Source organism: Cryptococcus neoformans, chromosome 1 (genome assembly GCF_000149385.1).
Source record: "Cryptococcus neoformans var. neoformans B-3501A chromosome 1, whole genome shotgun sequence".
In the NCBI taxonomy this organism is placed as follows: Eukaryota; Fungi; Basidiomycota; class Tremellomycetes; order Tremellales; family Cryptococcaceae; genus Cryptococcus; species Cryptococcus deneoformans.
In genome coordinates this window covers 1,404,362-1,421,179 of record NC_009177.1, presented here as the reverse complement: position 1 = coordinate 1,421,179, position 16,818 = coordinate 1,404,362, and the positions used below count along the sequence as shown (strand labels likewise).

Sequence of the window (16,818 nt, the reverse complement as noted above, 5' to 3'; positions counted from 1 at the left end):
GTGTGGTATTATGATGATGCATTTATTATAATGCACTTTACATATATGTACGGCGGCTCGTTTGAAGCTAGACTTCTTGTTATTTTTCAGCGATGTGGGGCCATCGCTGTTGAAGTCTTGGTCGGACAGAAGGACGGTACCATGTTCCTTCTTCTGCGAGATGCGGGTCATTGATGTGCTGCTGTCAGGCGCATTCTTTCACAAACTGCGTGCCCGTCATGTTCAATGACATAGAGTCCATCGACCTTCCTTAACTCTGGGCCGTACAATCAATTCTACCCATTGCTCGTCTTGAAAGGGAAAGACTTATACCATAAAGCTCGTCGAGGATGTTTACCGCCATGTTCATCATGGGTCTGGCGTAGTACCTTGTTGCTAGCAGCAGAGATGCGCTTTCTGTATTCAATTACTTTGTCAACTCTGTCACAATCTTTGGTGGACTTACTTGGGTAAGAATGGCTAGATAGCATGGAAAGATACGAGATTGACGTGTTTTAGATCTCCGTCCTCTTGTATCTCGTCCCACATTGCCTCTTCCTGCCGGAATGAAAGCTCAAAGCATCTCATCACGAGACTCTCTTCCTTACAAGTCCCCCTTTCAGCCATAGTTCACCTACGCTCCTTATTTCTTACCTATCTCGTTTGCTTCTTCAAGGGCTTTGACGGCTTTATGCCTTGGGACTACAAGTCATTCATCACCAATTACATCGGTATCCCGATCTATGTCTTTGCTTATATTGGTTTCAAGCGTAAGTGCTGGAAGATAGGTAACGATAGTGTTTGACAAATCTATGTAGTGATCCGAAAAATCAAGGCGGTTAAGACGTGGGAGATGGACCTTGCCTTATTACTACTGGCGCTCGAGAGTTCCACATCTGGATGAGGAAACGGAAGAAGAGCAACAATAATACAAGTCGATGTCATCGACGAAGTAATCATCTACCAAATCAAAAACTGATAAAAATACTTGTCACTTTGAGGGATTAGTCAAATTCCCTTAGAATTGTGTAGGAAATGTTGTAGAGAAGTACAATACTGGTACCTACGGAAAAGAATGTACCCCCTCCCATTTGATCCCGTTTTTCTACCTATACAAACAACATCGATTGCATGTATCATTTTACAATGCATGTTTTCGGGCAAACCAAGTACATAAACAGATTCTATGCATAATTTACAATAATTTAGTACTTGGTAGACTTCCCTTTCGCCTTCCAAACTGCTACACGCCTCTGTTCCATCTCATCTATGAGATCCCTCACCTGCCCCAGGTCGATCTCATGCCATGCCTCCTGTATTTGTTTCCAGAGCTCATCAAGCGACGTAGCGACCCTGTGGAAAACCGCGACCTTGTCTTGATGTAAACATATACCTGACCGAACGCTTTTTGCCATAGTTTCTTTGAAGAATACGTACAAGCGGCGCAAAATCACCCAAACGCATGGGCAATAAAAAATGACCGTCTGCGCGAAATCAGTGCCACATCAGGTAACTCCGCCTGCCACCGGCGATACATGCACAATAGCTTAGAGCCTGTGTTCTTTGTGCTTTACGTATCGTATCTCTGGTTGCTTCTTGATCCATACATTTCTTCATAATCAAGGATCAGCAATTGATGTACAGCGCCTAATTGAAACAGCTGCGAAGGACTTGAGCACCGAATACGAATTATTTCACGACAGGGCTCTTGCAATTACCGAACTTATTTCGACTGTCTTACTCCACGCCGCAAATTATTCTTCCTATCTGTCAACCTCAATGACTTCGTGCGTGCTATTGCTGGTCATTCCGTCTGGAAGAGGCAATTCCTGGTGTAAACTGACGATGTGAACAACAGTAACCCGCCTGTCAAGTTCCTGGGCGTTACACCTCCCATTACGACTGATCCTCCAAAGCCCAATGACATCAAGTCTAGTGAAGCTTTGATGGCAGACCTTGTAGCCCTCAATCAATTCGAATCCGATCAGGAGAGGAAGGTCCGGTATGTTACATTGAGCTGGAAAAACGAAGATACAGGCTTATTCGGACGCAGAGAACGACTGCTTTCAAATATCGCCCAGCTGGTTGCTAAATTTGTCCATGATGTGTCTATAAAACTCGGCATGTCAGAAAAAATAGCTTCAGAAGCAGGTGGACGAATCTATACTTCGGGTTCCTATCGGTGGGTAAATTCTATGTATCGAGTTCAATGGCTAACTTAGTACATAGTCTCGGTGTTCACGGCCCCGGATCAGATATTGATACTATTTGTGTCTGCCCGCGGCATATCTATAGAGAGCATTTCTTTGGTGAATTTCAAGATATGCTACGTGCTTGGCCAGCAGTGACTGAAATTTCTGTGAGCTCGTTACTAATATCCTAGAACCATGCTGAGGATGAAGTAGGCGGTCGAGTCTGCTTTTGTGCCAGTTATGAAGACTGTTATCTCTGGAGTAGAAGTTGATCTGCTTTTCGCACGTGTCAATTTGCCAGAGGCGGGAGATTCGTTGGATATCGAAAAGGATGAAATTCTTCGAGGAGTGGATGATGCATCACAGAGAAGTTTGAACGGTGAGTCGGACGGCCAGGCTTCAGCTGACAATAGCAGGTCCCCGAGTCACGGATATGATTCTCAACCTCGTTCCAGACGTTGCAACCTTCCGTACAGCTTTGAGGACAATAAGATTATGGGCAAAGCGTCGAGGTATTTACTCCAACGTGCTGGGTTTCCCGGGTGGCGTAGCATGGGCGCTTCTTACCGCTCGAATATGTCAACTGTATCCTGCCGCTGCACCAGCAACTATTGTTGGCAAGTTTTTCCCTATTTATTACCAATGGAGCTGGCCCCAGCCTGTGCTGTTGAAGAAGATTGATAACGGACCTCCCAACATGCAGCATTCTGTGTGGAACCCCAAGGTACGTTGAACAAAACTTGCACAGTGGCTCACACCCATAGCTTGATCGACGAGACCAAGCGCATCGTATGCCGGTTATCACCCCTGCTTATCCCTCAATGTGCTCTACCCACAATATTACTAGTTCTACTATGTCCATCATTCGAAAGGAAATGCTGCGAGCAATGCAAATAACGGATGAGATTTTGAAAACTCCTGATAGCTCATGGATACCGTTGTTCGAGAAGGTTGACTTTTTCAGCATGTACAAAACTTATGTTCAGGTCGTCGCCTCTGCGTCCACATCGGATGGCATCAAGGATTGGTATGTTCAATCAATACTTGTTTGAGCTAACAATCTATCAGGAGCGGTATGGTCGAGTCTAGAATACGAACGCTGGTAGGAGACTTGGAAAATACCGACTGCATCATTACGGCACACCCTCAAGTTGGCGGCGTAAATCGTGTATTTTACTGTTTGACAGAAGAGGAGCAGGCTGCGGCGAGTCAAGGTGAACTGACAGCTGAGATGATCGACAGAACAGAAGAAGATGTGAAGAACAGGGAGCATAGGAAGATCTACACCAAAAGTTTCTTCATTGGATTGGAAATTGAGAAGAAATCTAGTGAGTGACAATAATATGGACAAAGAAGTATATTGATCATTTCATGACAGAAGAGACTGGTGGACGTGTGCTGAACCTCTTCTATCCCAGCAAGAAGTTCTGCGCTGTGTGTCAAAACTGGGATAAATACAATGAAATGGAGATGAGCGTCATTCTCAGGCCTGCAAAGAGGTGTGTCATAATGATATAATGTAGCACTTACACATTCAAAGATCCGAACTACCCTCTTATGTTTTTCCTGACGGGATGCCCAAGTCGAAGAAGAAGACAAAGCGACAGCAACAAAACGTAAGTATTAAGACCCATTACAATTAGTGTCTTTATTGAATATCGTGACTATAGGGCTCTGGAGATGCTGGGATGAACGATGGCTCGGAAGGGCAAGGTCCAAGTAAACGCACCAAGTCAGTAATCTTGTGGGGCGAGGTCTTGTGAGCTGACACTGTATCAGGTCTGAGCAAACATTAATTAACAACTTTGAACCCCAACAACAACTTCCTAACGGAGTGCCTGTGCCAAATGGTGCTGATCCTGTCCCTTTAAAAGATGGCGCTGGGCCTGTAGATTTCAAACCCCCACCCGGCATCGAGGATATGCCCCCATTGTCAACTGCTGTTATGTCTTCCTTTGCTACTGCCGCCAAGGGTGTCGCAATATCTCAAGACGAAAATAGGGAAGGTCTCGTGGTCCTCAACCAAACCGACCCAGCCTAATAGACCTCGCTTTCCACTCGCCGTTTCGCCGTCTGTTCCTGCTTCCACTTTTTCAATTCATCTTAGGGGTTCTTTCATATAAAAACATTGTATAACAGACATCGGCTTTGAACAGCTGGATTGACATGTGGTGACTTACGCAAGAAGATTCGGTAGGAGTTTGGGTTGAAAGGGCAGTGCGCAGGATATAAGGATTGTATGGTATTAAATTCATTAACGCAGGGTCTGGGCAAGGAAGCTGAAAAAATAGCATGCACCTTCATCGGCTCTGTTTTTACGTGCAAGGCGTAATTGACTATGTCCTATATTATGTCCGTGGCGGAACCTTCGCACAGGCCTTTTGCCCGCTCGGTTGACGCGACTGAATTATATAGAAATTATCCTTCGTTCAGTTGTTGCCTGTTGTATTTTTCTTACTTCAGTTCTTCCTTCCCTCCTTCCTTCCTTCCTTCCTTCAATCTCCATTTGTTTCCAACAACTACTCGTACGCTTCAATCATTATCATGCATGGGAACCGCAAAAGACAAGCTACTCCTGCTATAAGCATTGGCAAATCAAGTTCAGAAGAAATAGTCAAACGACCAAAGGGGAAGGAGAGGCGAGGCGCAAGACAACAACCAACAGCACCGTCTCTGGCAAGCCGGCCAGAGCAGCCACAATGCGAGTCGCAACGAATCCTGACACGAGGATCACAGATTGAAGAGAAGAATACCGGACAAAGAGGCGATGTCATATTGGAAGGTGAGATCAAGGAACAGAGGGTAAGCGGCGCAGCACCCCACCGCTTGTTTTGCCATGCTGAGGCTTCGTTTTTCGACCTGTAGACGCTTTCATTGCATGCGCCATTCACGGGCAATCTTGCTGCAGCATGGTACGACCCAGAGGAGAGGAAGATACAGGTTCTGGAAGACACGAAGGACACGTTGAATTGGGATCTGGCTTGTCTTGGTAAGCTTCTTGTAAGATGACATGGCGATATTTTTTAAGATATTAATCTATCTTTTAGTCATAGAGCAAGTGCGGCCCACGCTTATCATAGTGAGCACTAAAACCCAGAACTCCCTGATGGAGAAGATAGAAGAGTATCGTCAGTTGTCACTGTTTGAAGGAATAAATGGAGCATTGTTGACTCTTGAAGTAGGAGACGAGAATAAGTGTGAACTACTCCTCTTACCTTCTCGTTCTTGTAGTCCCAAGGCAGCTTCTATACAGCTTGCTTCTGTTCGAGTTTCAGACTCATCTGTAACGTTATCTGTCTGTCGCGCAGAAGAACAATCGGCGCACGAGCCGCGCAATGGATCGGCAATAGAGGATGCCAACTGGAGAGATGAAGGTGCTGGGATGGGAACTTACAGGCTGAGTTTGGTTAAGCTAGGGTGTTGGATGAACATCAATGCGCCTTTAGCTGTGAGTGAAGTCCTGCATCCATGCTCAGTGGTGCCAACCAAACTTTAGACGGTAGCAGCTGGAATTTTAGTTGAGCAAGTAAAAAAAGGTCGCACAATGGAGGCCATGCCAGGTGAACAACACTTCAATGGATTAGAGCTTACTGTCTTGGAAAGTATGGATTTGTAGGTTTCTGTCAAACATACTTTCTAATTAGCAGTGATTTACGGGCAACAGGGAAAGGCACATGCAGATAAACAAGGATGCCTTAACGTAAATTTTTGACTGGTAACATTTATGCTCATTTGGGAGATGGCTGACTGCCTGTATCAGATCGTTAGCAATCTTTGATGTGGAGTCGCACGCATTCATGTATTCCGAACAGAATAAACAAGCATTGTCTATATTCGGTAGAAGATTTCACCAGCCCGTTTTGGAAAGTCTATTATAGACTGATGGTCACCACAGGCAAGCTTGACTCTACTGTCACCCCCCTCGGCAAAAAGCTACTTCACACATGGCATCTTCGCCCATTACTCGATCTTTCCGAGATCTCTGCCCGGCATGACGCTGTTGAATTCTTTTCTTCCGCCGAGAACGCACCCATTATGACGAGCTTGAGGAAAACCATGAAGGGTGTAAGGAATGTGCCTGCACATTGTACGAAACTCCAGACTGGAAGGGGGAGCTATGTCGAATGGAAATGTTTGGTGGACGTGAGTGATGTCGTGAACTTATGGCATACCGGTGGAGAGAAATTACTGAGAAGTGAGTTCTTCAATAGGCTTTGACAGCTGCACTCGAAATCAGGAATTTCATGTGTGGTATAGCTACTCCTGTGCCATTGCCAATTGCAGAAAAAGTGGGTCATGGCCGTCATCCCTCAGCTTACTTAACAGATCAGAGAAACCGTCAGAGATAATCTTATCATTTTCTGCCAAGATATGAATGCTGTCGTAAGTGGGTCTTGAAATCTAACGCACTGTTCTGAACAAAAGGTAGATTGATTGGGATGCTTCAAGACTCGAAAGCCGAGTTGCTGTTCGACCAGGTGTTGACGATGAGCTGGATAGCTGGCGGGAAATATACGCAGGTATGCGTGGTGGTCACTATCTCATGTATTTGATCAGACTGACGTTCCTCATAGGTCTTGATGTAACGCTCGTATGTGCCCTCTCCCATTATCCATTGAATGTTCATCCTCAGGGTGTTCCAGAACCAAGTAGCTTTAATGATATATTCTCAAGTACCTCCCGGCATATCTTCTAGCGTGAACGTTGTCTACTTGCCTCAGTTAGGATACCTCGCAGTGATACAGGCAGATGCAGATGAGCCACCAGAAATACCAGGATGGGAAAGTCGAGTACGTGTTGTAACGGACAGCTTCGTGCGATAAGCAATTAACGATAGCTGTTGTGGTAGTTCCACACAGAAGATCGGTACTATTATAAGACGGTAGAGATGGAGGACTTGGATGACCATTTCGGTGACTTGTACACATTGATGATCGGTGGGATTCCTTCTTCCCCAGTATGAACTTTTGCTAATAATGCGATTAGGAAAAGAGATTGAAATCATTCAAAGGCTGGTAGAGCACCTTAAGGGCTATGAAACATCAATTCTGCGGACTGTCGATACCATAGCGGAGTTGGATTGGTGGGTTTTCTCGTATCGTATTTGACTTTGCTTATGTTTCTGTTAGCATCTTGGCATTGGCTCGAGCAGCAAGAGATTTCGGGCTAAAGCGTCCCATCATGACGGAAGAGCCTGTGCTACAGATTCGGGGGGGACGACATATTCTGTATGAGAGTTTGGTTCCTCGGTACATTGAGAACGATACCATGATAGCGTCTGGAGGGGTCAATGGTTTGGCCAGCATGGTAAGGTTCGCACCATGATACTTGTGACCATCGGAGTTAACACAACGACAGATGATTATCACAGGCGCAAATGGTTCTGGCAAGTCTGCATATGGCAAGCAGGTGGGCCTTATATGAACTTTGAAATGGTCGAGGCTGATATCGCGCATTATAGGTCGCTTTGATGGCTTTCATGGCGCAGATAGGGAGTTTTGTACCGGCCGATGGAGCCAGAATTGGCATTTGCGACAAAAGTAGACATTTTGTCATACAACATAAGAATGAGTATTGACAACAATCTGGGTAGTATTCACGCGTCTCCAGACCCGCGAGTCGACTTCAAGAGTAAGGCATCTTAGGGGGTGTTTCATAGCCAGTCTGACCTTCTTAGTAGCATGCTTCCGCTTTTATGATAGATCTTGGCCAAGTTTCTCAAGCACTCAGAGGTGCAACCCGACATTCCTTGATCATAATGGACGAGTTTGGTAAAGGTATGTACGAAACCTCGCATACTGATTTATAGTCCCCATATTTTGCAGGTACCCATCCTGCCGACGGGGCTGGGCTTCTCGCCGGTACAGTTGAGTATCTTCTGCAAGGGGTTTGTCCTCGATCAATTGTCATGACCCATTTCCAGTGAGCCGACAGATGAAGACCTCTTCAACCATGTTTACTTCCTTACTCAGCGAACTTTTTGCCAACCATTTCATTACGGAAGACCGATTACCAGTGCGGTTTTGCCACATGAAGACGCTTTTGACGAATGATTCAGATGACATACATTATCTTTATAAGTAAGTCGTATATTTTCTTGTCAAAGCCCTTAGTCGGGAAATACTCATGTATATATATTAAATGTATAGGCTTGTCCCTTCACTTAGCTTAACTTCAAACGCAGCAGAATGTGCGCTCAGACACGGGATCCCGAAGAATATTGTTGACAGAGCCCAAGAGGTCACGTATGTAAATTATGTGGAAAGCTGTTGCCCCGCTGATCAGTAGTCATCAGCAAATGCGTCTCAAAATTTGAAATATCCAAGTTGCTCGATGCGACTCTGACAATGGAAAATATACGGGAAATCAAAGCAGCAGAGGAACTTGCCAAGCGTTTCCTGGCTTGGGATATCGACCCAGACAGTGAAGATGTGATCGACGTATTGCAGAAGATGATTGAAGCGACGGATATATTCCTGGAGGATGATTCTTCTGTCAGTGCGGAAGGAACAACTGCGAATCGAGAGAATGCTACGATCAGTGATGAAGAAGGTAGTATAGATTCAAGCGAGGAGATTGACTGAGAATTTTCGGCTTAAGACTTCATGTTCACCAAACAATGCAAATGTACGGAAATCATTCTGACTACGTAGATATTCAACTACCTCTTTCATTCTATCACTGCTGATAACGACCGATGATTAGTATCCGCCGCCGGAAAACAGATACGTTTCGATTATCACGCCTTCGGTTCAACTAGCCGTACGTAGGGCGTCGATCTCTTTCTCATCACTTCTAAATTCTCAGATTCGTACTTTTATTACTCTAAGTTGTTGTGCAATTAAGTTATGGATTTCAATAACGCTGCATACTATAGCCGGATTATGTGCTTGGCATATATACCCCTCTTCTCTTTGCACTGTACCTATGACTTACCCACGCGGACGCTGAATTAAAGTCATTTTGTTCTAGGTTCTACGCCCGGCATACAGTATTAAAGATAAGCTAACTATGTCGCGTATCCTGTACCTGCCGGTCGCCCATCGGTGGTTGGTTGATCATTCAGACAGAGTGCTTGTTCTTGGTTTTGTGGATCTCCCTCTTGGCATTAAGCCAAACACCATGCATTATCCTCGATCGTATGCTGTATGCTCTACATATTATGCGGCGGTATGCTGCGGGCCATTAATTATTCTTTTTTGTAGTGTACTCGAGTAGTTCTCGCCGCTTTCTCAGCAAGTATCATTGTGAATATGTTATAGCTCACATTTGCTTGTCTCGTGTCTCTTGTATAGTGTGTATGCGTACCACGCTTGTATGTACTCATAAAGTCTATAATAGACTACATGCAAAAGATAAGGGCGAGTTGAGAGCCGTGGATTGATCCATGCATGATGACGATTCAAAGCAAAAGCCAAGTCGTCCAAGACGCACGGGATGTTTTTTGAGTAACCGTATTTTTTCCGGCTCCCGAGCTTCACTTCTTCTTCGCACTCCCAACGCCATTGTTCCAGGTTTCATTATCTATGAATGGAACGTCTCAGCTTTCAATAGCAGCACCGATGAACACGACAAAATAACAACTCTGATTGAGGCTCAAGACACAGGTTGATCCATCCTAATGAGCCATTAGCAGATATTATGTACACTTTATTTTGATCCTTAAACACTGTACCTCACCCTACCCGCGACTTCCTACCTGTCACCAGTCACAACATGCATTCACCTGTCTGTAAGATCTCTCGATCGCCCATTAAAGTTGCGCCATTGTTCCCACAATTCCAGACTTTAGTATGTGGTTGGAAACAGAACCATAGGCGATGATAGAGAACATATACATACATGATGCAGTCAAGCAGGATACAGCATGGTGGAAAACGTGAGAATGAAATGATGAAGAAAAAGAGTCCAAACGGCCATAGTCGATGAATCAACATGCACTGCAAGCCCAAAACCTAAGAGCCTTAAAAGCAAAAAGTACAGATGAAAGAAGATGAGAGATGAAGGATGGAGGATGAAGAAGGAAGAAGTGCGCAGTCTTCGCAATTGCCCAGGAAACCGAAAACCGGAAGTCAGGGAAGATAACCGCTTGAGACGTCATATTCAGTTCCTTAATCCTTCCCGGCTGAAGATAATAATAGCAGAGGGGCGGCAAATGCCGACGGCATAAGAGAACCGGGGAACAACGAACGAGCAACAGACGGAAGAAGAAGGTTATAAATTAGAATAGCACAGGGTAACGGACATGTGGCATGTGGGTGAGGGTCGATCATATGCCATCCTATGGACTGTAAACGTTTATTTGTTTGGGAAAAGGAGGCGAGAGACGAGCCATGCGAATGCATATAGCTTCAAACTTCGAATTTCCCACTAATGAGGGTTGCGAACTCCGGGAATCGTTTTCTTGTATTTCGTACTTACTCATGCTGCACGACCGTTCCTATTACCCATCGCAAACTGGTGCGACCCCACCCCCGGCACCGCCTTGTGACTGATTTTGACGCTCGATGTCCGTGTCGACTTTCGACTCCTCTGCACACGCCGAAGAAGCTCAAAGCTTACTGCTACGTATGTACGGCATAGTATGTACCACGATATATAGTAGTCGTCCGGGATCGACAAGCATGTACAGACGTCTACGTGCTACGCGTGGCAGGTATATTACGCTGGTGTACATACGCGCATCATGCATCATCATCCCCGTCAAGCGTCTACGCACTCAGAGCGGCAGACGCGGTCCGCAACCCGCAAGTCGTCCGAGATTCCCAAGGGATTATGCCGGTTTGAGGCCGATATTACGATATTATAGAGTGATTTCAGCGGGGGCTAAAGCATGGTTAAGATGCATTACCGGGTTGTTTACTGTCTAATGCCATGGCGAATAGTGCATGTGCATGGAATCACGGAATCTTGGATAAGGGCCAGGGAACGGAACTCAGGAACGCGCGGTTTCTGCCAGGTGGAAGATGAGAAGAGCTCAGGAATCGTTTCAGCCCGCCTCCCTCGACTGCTGCTCAGTTCTAATGCAACGTCCGTCGTAGTGTCCCAGAGCATCTTCTTTTCCATCTGTCTCTATCTTGCGAGTGTATCTCTTCCAACCTTCGAGGCATTTTCATATACTCTCAGAGGACAGACACGCCAGCCCCCGTGAAGACGCAACGATGTCCGCCTAATAGAGTCTGTCCCAACAACTACTTGCCAAGCAACAGGCTACTTACAAGCAACGAGCTTCTTATAATCAACGATCGTATCCCGGGCAGTTCGGGCAGGGAAAAACAGGGAGCATATCAAAAGCTACGAGTGAGCCCAAAGTGAGGGTGCAACAAAAACTCTGGGTAGTTTGTTTGTGTCCAAAGGAGATTCTGCGGTGACAGTGAGAGAAACAGCCGCTGGTGTGATCGTGATCTGGGATCCCTCTCGTTGTGGGTATAAATTCGACACATCTCTATCTCTCTCCCTCTTTGTCTCGCACTGACGTCTCCTTCCCCCAGATCGATACAGGTGCTACTCCTATCGCACCGCTATGGACGGACGATTCTAGTACGTAACGCCTGCCATCGTCCCACGAACAAGACGATCAACAACTGACTTCGATTCGTTCAACTTGATAGCTAGCACACTCTGTTGCTTCTTGCTCTATTCTGTGAATTTTGAACTTGGTATACAATCTCATTCGTTTGGTGATAACCGTGAGTCTCCTTTCTCCGCATACTTGCAGTGCAGTTGCTAAGTCAGACCGTTCCGTGTTTTGCATCCTATCATCCTTTCGCTTCTGTTGGGTTATGCTTCCATTCTCCTCCCATACCTCCTATCCTTTGTCCGTTGAATTGAAAAATTTGTCGTAATCCATATTTGGCCTACCCCTCCTCTCTACTTCCTCAACTTTTGAAACTACCTGCTCGGGTGATTCATTCCTCTCCAGGGTCGGGACAGAACTCTCTCTGTTAAAGACTGCTGAGGGATCCCATCTAGCGAGTCCAAAAAGAACACGATGGACCCTATCATTGTATTGTCACACCACATCATTGCTGTTCCATCTCTCGATACAATCCCCCAATCAGAAGTGCCCTCTCCGCAGCCATGCGAGTCTCCTCCTAGTGAACCTCTGACGCCATCCAAGCCCTTACCACATCCGCAACGGCCGACACAGTTATTCACTCCGGCGGATGCCGTGCAAAACTCTACCCTTGTTTCATCTGTATCCGGAACGTTCCAACCAAAGGCAGGTCGGTACTCCTCTCAGCCTCCGTCAAGGTCCCGTCCCCGCTCTCGTTCTGGTTCTGGGAGGTCAACACCTTCTATCCGTCGTAATGTCCCTCCTATCCATATTCCCCCATCAACACCGGAAGATCCTCTCTTTTCGGCCTACCCTGACAATGGCGACACGCCGACCCACCTGAAAGGGAAACTGAAGACTAGTCTTTTACCACCTACTCCCAACAAGAATTTGTTCGAAAGGGGAAGCTATGTACCCATGTCAAGGTCTAGTTCATCTCCTTCTGCTAAACAAAATCGATGGAGTGATAGAATATCTGCTCCTGCTACTTCACCATCCTGCCAACCCCGTCGTAGACGATCATCTTCAACACCGCCACAGTTTTCAGACCATGCTGAAGAAGTTAAAACTGTTGGGCCTAGTAGGAGGCCGTTTAACGCAGGTGGGTTCCGTTTGGATAAAGTTCCCAGCCGACGAGGCTCGCGTGAGCGGCAGTCACAAGGTGACAATGAGGAGCTATATAATATTGGGCAGTCCTCAAGCTCTTATACGGCTGAGGCTCCAACCAAATCTATTCCTTTGGAAGCTATAAAAATCAGCTGTCTTGGGTTTTCTCCAGACGATGGTGTGGATGGTGAAAATCAATCGTCAGCTTTGACGTATCTCTCCGGGTCATCTTCTCCTAAACGACTTTCTCCGCATTCCAGCTGTATCGGATCTCCTGCTCGTCAAGACGACCAGTCCTTGGAAAATTACACATCGACTTCTGCCTCTGGCGAGCTTTTCTCACCTATGAGTTTGACTCATACTCACCCTTTGTCCTCAGCAAGCACTTCCCTTTCACGAAGTGCAAAGAGCGGCAAGGAAGGAAAAGGGGACAAAGAGAAGGAGGAGGGGAACAAGGACATCGCTTTGGTCGCTGTCAAGCAGCAGAGATCCGCGCAGTGGAAGGAGAATCAGGTAGAGCGTCGAAATCGGTTACAAAAGCGAAAGCATGCTCTTCTCGAGCTCGTAGAGACTACAGTTTCCCACACTGACCATCTCAGATCCCTCGCTACTATTTATTTGCCACAAGCTGCCATCATCCCTTCATTGTCTAATACTTTCACCAGGGCTCTCTTGCCAAAGGCCGTAGAACTGCTCGATTTCAACGAGCGGCTACAGAATGACATGATCAAAGTGCTCAAAGAGGAAGGTGTGGGATACAAGGAAGGGGGGATTAAGAGAAAAAGCGAAGGAGATGTATTTGAGACACGGACTGAAAAGGAAACGGGGGACGAGATTATTGAGATGGAAACTGACCTGTCAGAAAGACTCGATAAGGCCATCAAACAAATCGTGAAACTGTGCCTCGATGCCGTAAGTCTCTTCGCTCTTTGAGACAGCTTGTTCTTTCATTAATTCTGTACAGGAAGCGGGCTTTGCCCAGTACAAGGATTATTGTGTCGAATCTATTGGCACGTCGAATTTATGGAGCAAAATCTCATCCCGTGCGGAGATCCAGACATTTGAGAAGCGTTGCCAGTTCCTCAACAATAACCGACATCATTACGGCTTGCAAGAGTTGCTTGAGGCGGGCGACCTTTCGCCTATCCCGGCCTCTTATCAGTCTCGCCTTCAATTCGCCGACTATCTACATATCCCTGTTCAAAGGCTTGGCCAATTCCCTCTCCTTATCCAGCGTATCATGGGAACGTCGTCAGACACCCCCGGGGTTTCCAGTGAGAAGCTCTCAGAAGAGGAATGGCTCAATCAAGCGAAGAACTTGAAATCATATTTGGGGGAGCTGTATGTCGTCATGAAGACACTTGGAGACGTTGCGGATGCTGCTCGTGGTGCTCGAGAGAAGAAGATTGCCACCGATACTGTCATTGACCGCATTGAACCCCACAGTCAGGTTACAAAGTCTTTTCTTAAAAGTCTTGGAACCACTTACCTCATCGGTGCCCTCGATGTCATGTATCAGCAAGCTTCACCTGTTCCTCCGATGCATCACGCCAAGGTCAAGCCTCTCGCTGCTTTCTTGTTCAAGGGATACCTTATTCTTGCAAAGGTTAAGAAGAACAAAACATATGAAGTGAAGCATTATTTACCACTGTCATTGTTCGACATTGTTGATGTCGAAGCGGGCAAGTTGAGCTTTTACGGCTGATTTGTCACTGGACACTGATACTTGTTTTCATAGGTCCTTTGGGTTTTGCTATTCGACTCCGTGTAGTGGATACCATCTTTGACCTTGGTGCCAGTTGCGATGCAGAAAAGGTGCACTGGCAGAGAGGAATTTTGGACGCCCGCGAAGAATGTGACGTCTCACCGTTTGATCTCCCTTCTAGCGTATCTTTACGCCAAGCCCGTTCTCGTCGAGCGTCAATGGACCTGGAACAACGTACTCCTCTTGTCGTCACAAGGACTACTAGTGCCAACAGCCCAACAACGAAACGTCACACTATCACTTCTATGGCCATTGTTGAAGGAGAGATAGAAGCTGGCTTGCCCTTTGCCGGACATTCTCCTGGGCATAATAGCCATCCCGCCACCCCCTCTCGATCGCCTATCAGAAGTAGCTTCTCTTCCACTCCTGATCGCAACAAACCCGACCTCATATTCCGTAAACCCTCACAGGCTGCTCGTGATTTTGTCGTTAATGGGTTGGCGGACGTCTTCTCAAGCGAGCTTTCAATGGCGCGGATGAGCATAGGGTTTAAAAAGTCGACAATTAGAGAGGAAAGTAGGCAGGCTGTCGTCAATCCGCCTGCTTTACGCCGGAAGATGAGCGTCTTGGATATAAAACCTTCACAAAACATTGCCTTCTCTGGTGAGGTTCGAGGTTCAATCATTGAGAGACGTAAGCATAGTCAGCGGGCAAGTTTGCCAAGTAAGTTCCTCCCTGAAGAGCTGTTGGTGAAGGAGCCGGCAGAACTCAGTAGAGATAAAGGTCAGGGCAAGAAAGTAGAAGAGAAAGACGAAGATCGTGGTTTTGGGCCTTTCCGCAATGCCTCGGAGTTTGGCAGTCTGGGTAGGGAAAGCTGTGAAACGTTCGTCCGAAGCAACTCTACGGCATCTCTTACTGGCACTAAAAAGCCTCATGTTAAAAGGTCGTCATCGTTTAACCCATTATCAGACGAAGGTGTACTCAAGTTCATGTCAAAGAAGGATAAGGGAAAAGGAAGGGCAGTGACTTTGGATCAACATAGGGACATCGAGAGGGAACAGGAGCGGGATCCGGTCAGCCATCCTTGGCGGCGACAACATGATACCAAACAAAAAACTACGAATAGTTACAACTCGAACATTGCGAACTACCTTACAATGCGAAACAAATCGCCCCCCGCATCTGTGGTTTTATCTCCTACCTATGAGCAGAATTCTTTTGCCCGTGTGATAGAGGACGAAGCAGATGATGATGCCATTGTCATTAGCCCTGTCGGGGCGGAACCCACTGAAACGCCCACCCCGCCTTCGGTACCACGTCCTGTTGATGACCTGACGCCCATTGCTTCTCGGTCTGGACGACATGCTTCCCTTCCGGAGTACTCAATCCCTCTCCCTCATAGTCAGTTGCCCTCCTCTTCCTTTGGCTTCTCCTTCTTTGGTTCCTCCCATGGCTCCTCGTACAACAGCGCTGTTCAACAAGACAAGCAGGAGAAACAGTCCATGCGATCGGTGCAAACCTTGCAGAAGTCTTTAAGAAGGTCAATGAGCTTCATGTCACTGAAGAAGCCGAGTACGACGAGCTTGTTTGAACTTGAAGAGGAATCGAAGGACTCGAAGGGAGCGGAAGCGTCGACGTCCAGTCCGGACTTGAGATCAGCGCCAACCTCATCTGCGCCCGCAGTGGTAGGTGGTGAGCTTGCAATTGATACTACCGAACTATCAGGAAGTCGATCATCTGTGCCTGATACGCCAACGAGGCGAAGGAGCATTCGGGGAATCTGGAGTTCATTCACCCCGATGAACGGCTGAGTATGGAGTAGAGGAGGTGAAAGAAGAGGAGAGAAATGTTGCATCCGGTTTCATTTATTAACAACACTTTTAATTATTTATACATCCCAACAAACATTATTATATCAGCATAGCAAGCCTAGCTGTCACACACAATATAGTAGCATTAGCATAATTTCGGTCACTTTTCTCGCCATTTTATTCAGATTAGTCATTGACATCAAAAGCAACTCAAGTGTACTGTGTCCCTCCTGTAGCCTGCATGGATCCGTTTTCTGTCGGTCATCCCAGCAATGTGACGATCTTGCTCTGAATTGCCTTTGCAGGGTGATCTAAATTTGGTGGGATTTGAACCAAATTTAAATACATGAGAAGTTAAAAAGATGAGGCAAAAAAAGTCCTTTTCATATGAGGTTGTCACGTCTTGAACAATAGTTGCTATGCTTTTCTAAAATGCGGTAAACTACGTTTTTACAATACATAAATTAC

The 16,818-nt window shown here is 46.4% G+C and overlaps 4 protein-coding genes across 4 annotated transcripts; all 4 read left to right on the top strand.

Annotated features, from left to right (window-relative positions):
* Positions 1–387: 387 nt before the first annotated feature.
* Positions 388–883, top strand: CNBA5150 (hypothetical protein; the record flags this gene model as incomplete). The annotated part of the gene is made up of 3 exons (XM_772724.1): positions 388–449; positions 499–749; positions 798–883. 3 exons carry the CDS (start codon positions 388–390, stop codon positions 881–883), a joined length of 399 nt encoding a protein of 132 aa, XP_777817.1.
* An 875-nt stretch (positions 884–1,758) lies between these two features.
* Positions 1,759–4,212, top strand: CNBA5140 (hypothetical protein; the record flags this gene model as incomplete). Its single annotated transcript, XM_772723.1, has 12 exons — positions 1,759–1,766; positions 1,838–1,981; positions 2,033–2,161; positions 2,209–2,338; positions 2,385–2,550; positions 2,585–2,895; positions 2,936–3,198; positions 3,240–3,499; positions 3,550–3,670; positions 3,712–3,787; positions 3,842–3,903; positions 3,951–4,212. The coding sequence occupies 12 exons, from the start codon at positions 1,759–1,761 to the stop codon at positions 4,210–4,212; spliced, it is 1,932 nt and encodes a 643-aa protein (XP_777816.1).
* Positions 4,213–4,715: 503 nt separating this feature from the next.
* On the top strand, positions 4,716–8,755 carry CNBA5130 (hypothetical protein; the record flags this gene model as incomplete). Its single annotated transcript, XM_772722.1, has 24 exons — positions 4,716–4,973; positions 5,037–5,160; positions 5,219–5,299; positions 5,354–5,619; positions 5,668–5,783; positions 5,836–5,871; positions 5,932–6,008; positions 6,067–6,314; positions 6,383–6,460; positions 6,498–6,554; positions 6,601–6,691; positions 6,746–6,762; positions 6,815–6,961; positions 7,021–7,108; positions 7,158–7,254; positions 7,301–7,478; positions 7,530–7,580; positions 7,633–7,711; positions 7,765–7,802; positions 7,852–7,948; positions 7,997–8,093; positions 8,144–8,251; positions 8,321–8,416; positions 8,467–8,755. The coding sequence occupies 24 exons, from the start codon at positions 4,716–4,718 to the stop codon at positions 8,753–8,755; spliced, it is 2,814 nt and encodes a 937-aa protein (XP_777815.1).
* A 3,407-nt stretch (positions 8,756–12,162) lies between these two features.
* CNBA5120 (hypothetical protein) lies at positions 12,163–16,350 on the top strand (the record flags this gene model as incomplete). The annotated part of the gene is made up of 4 exons (XM_772721.1): positions 12,163–12,829; positions 12,890–13,746; positions 13,799–14,516; positions 14,573–16,350. 4 exons carry the CDS (start codon positions 12,163–12,165, stop codon positions 16,348–16,350), a joined length of 4,020 nt encoding a protein of 1,339 aa, XP_777814.1.
* Between the last annotated feature and the right edge of the window lie 468 nt (positions 16,351–16,818).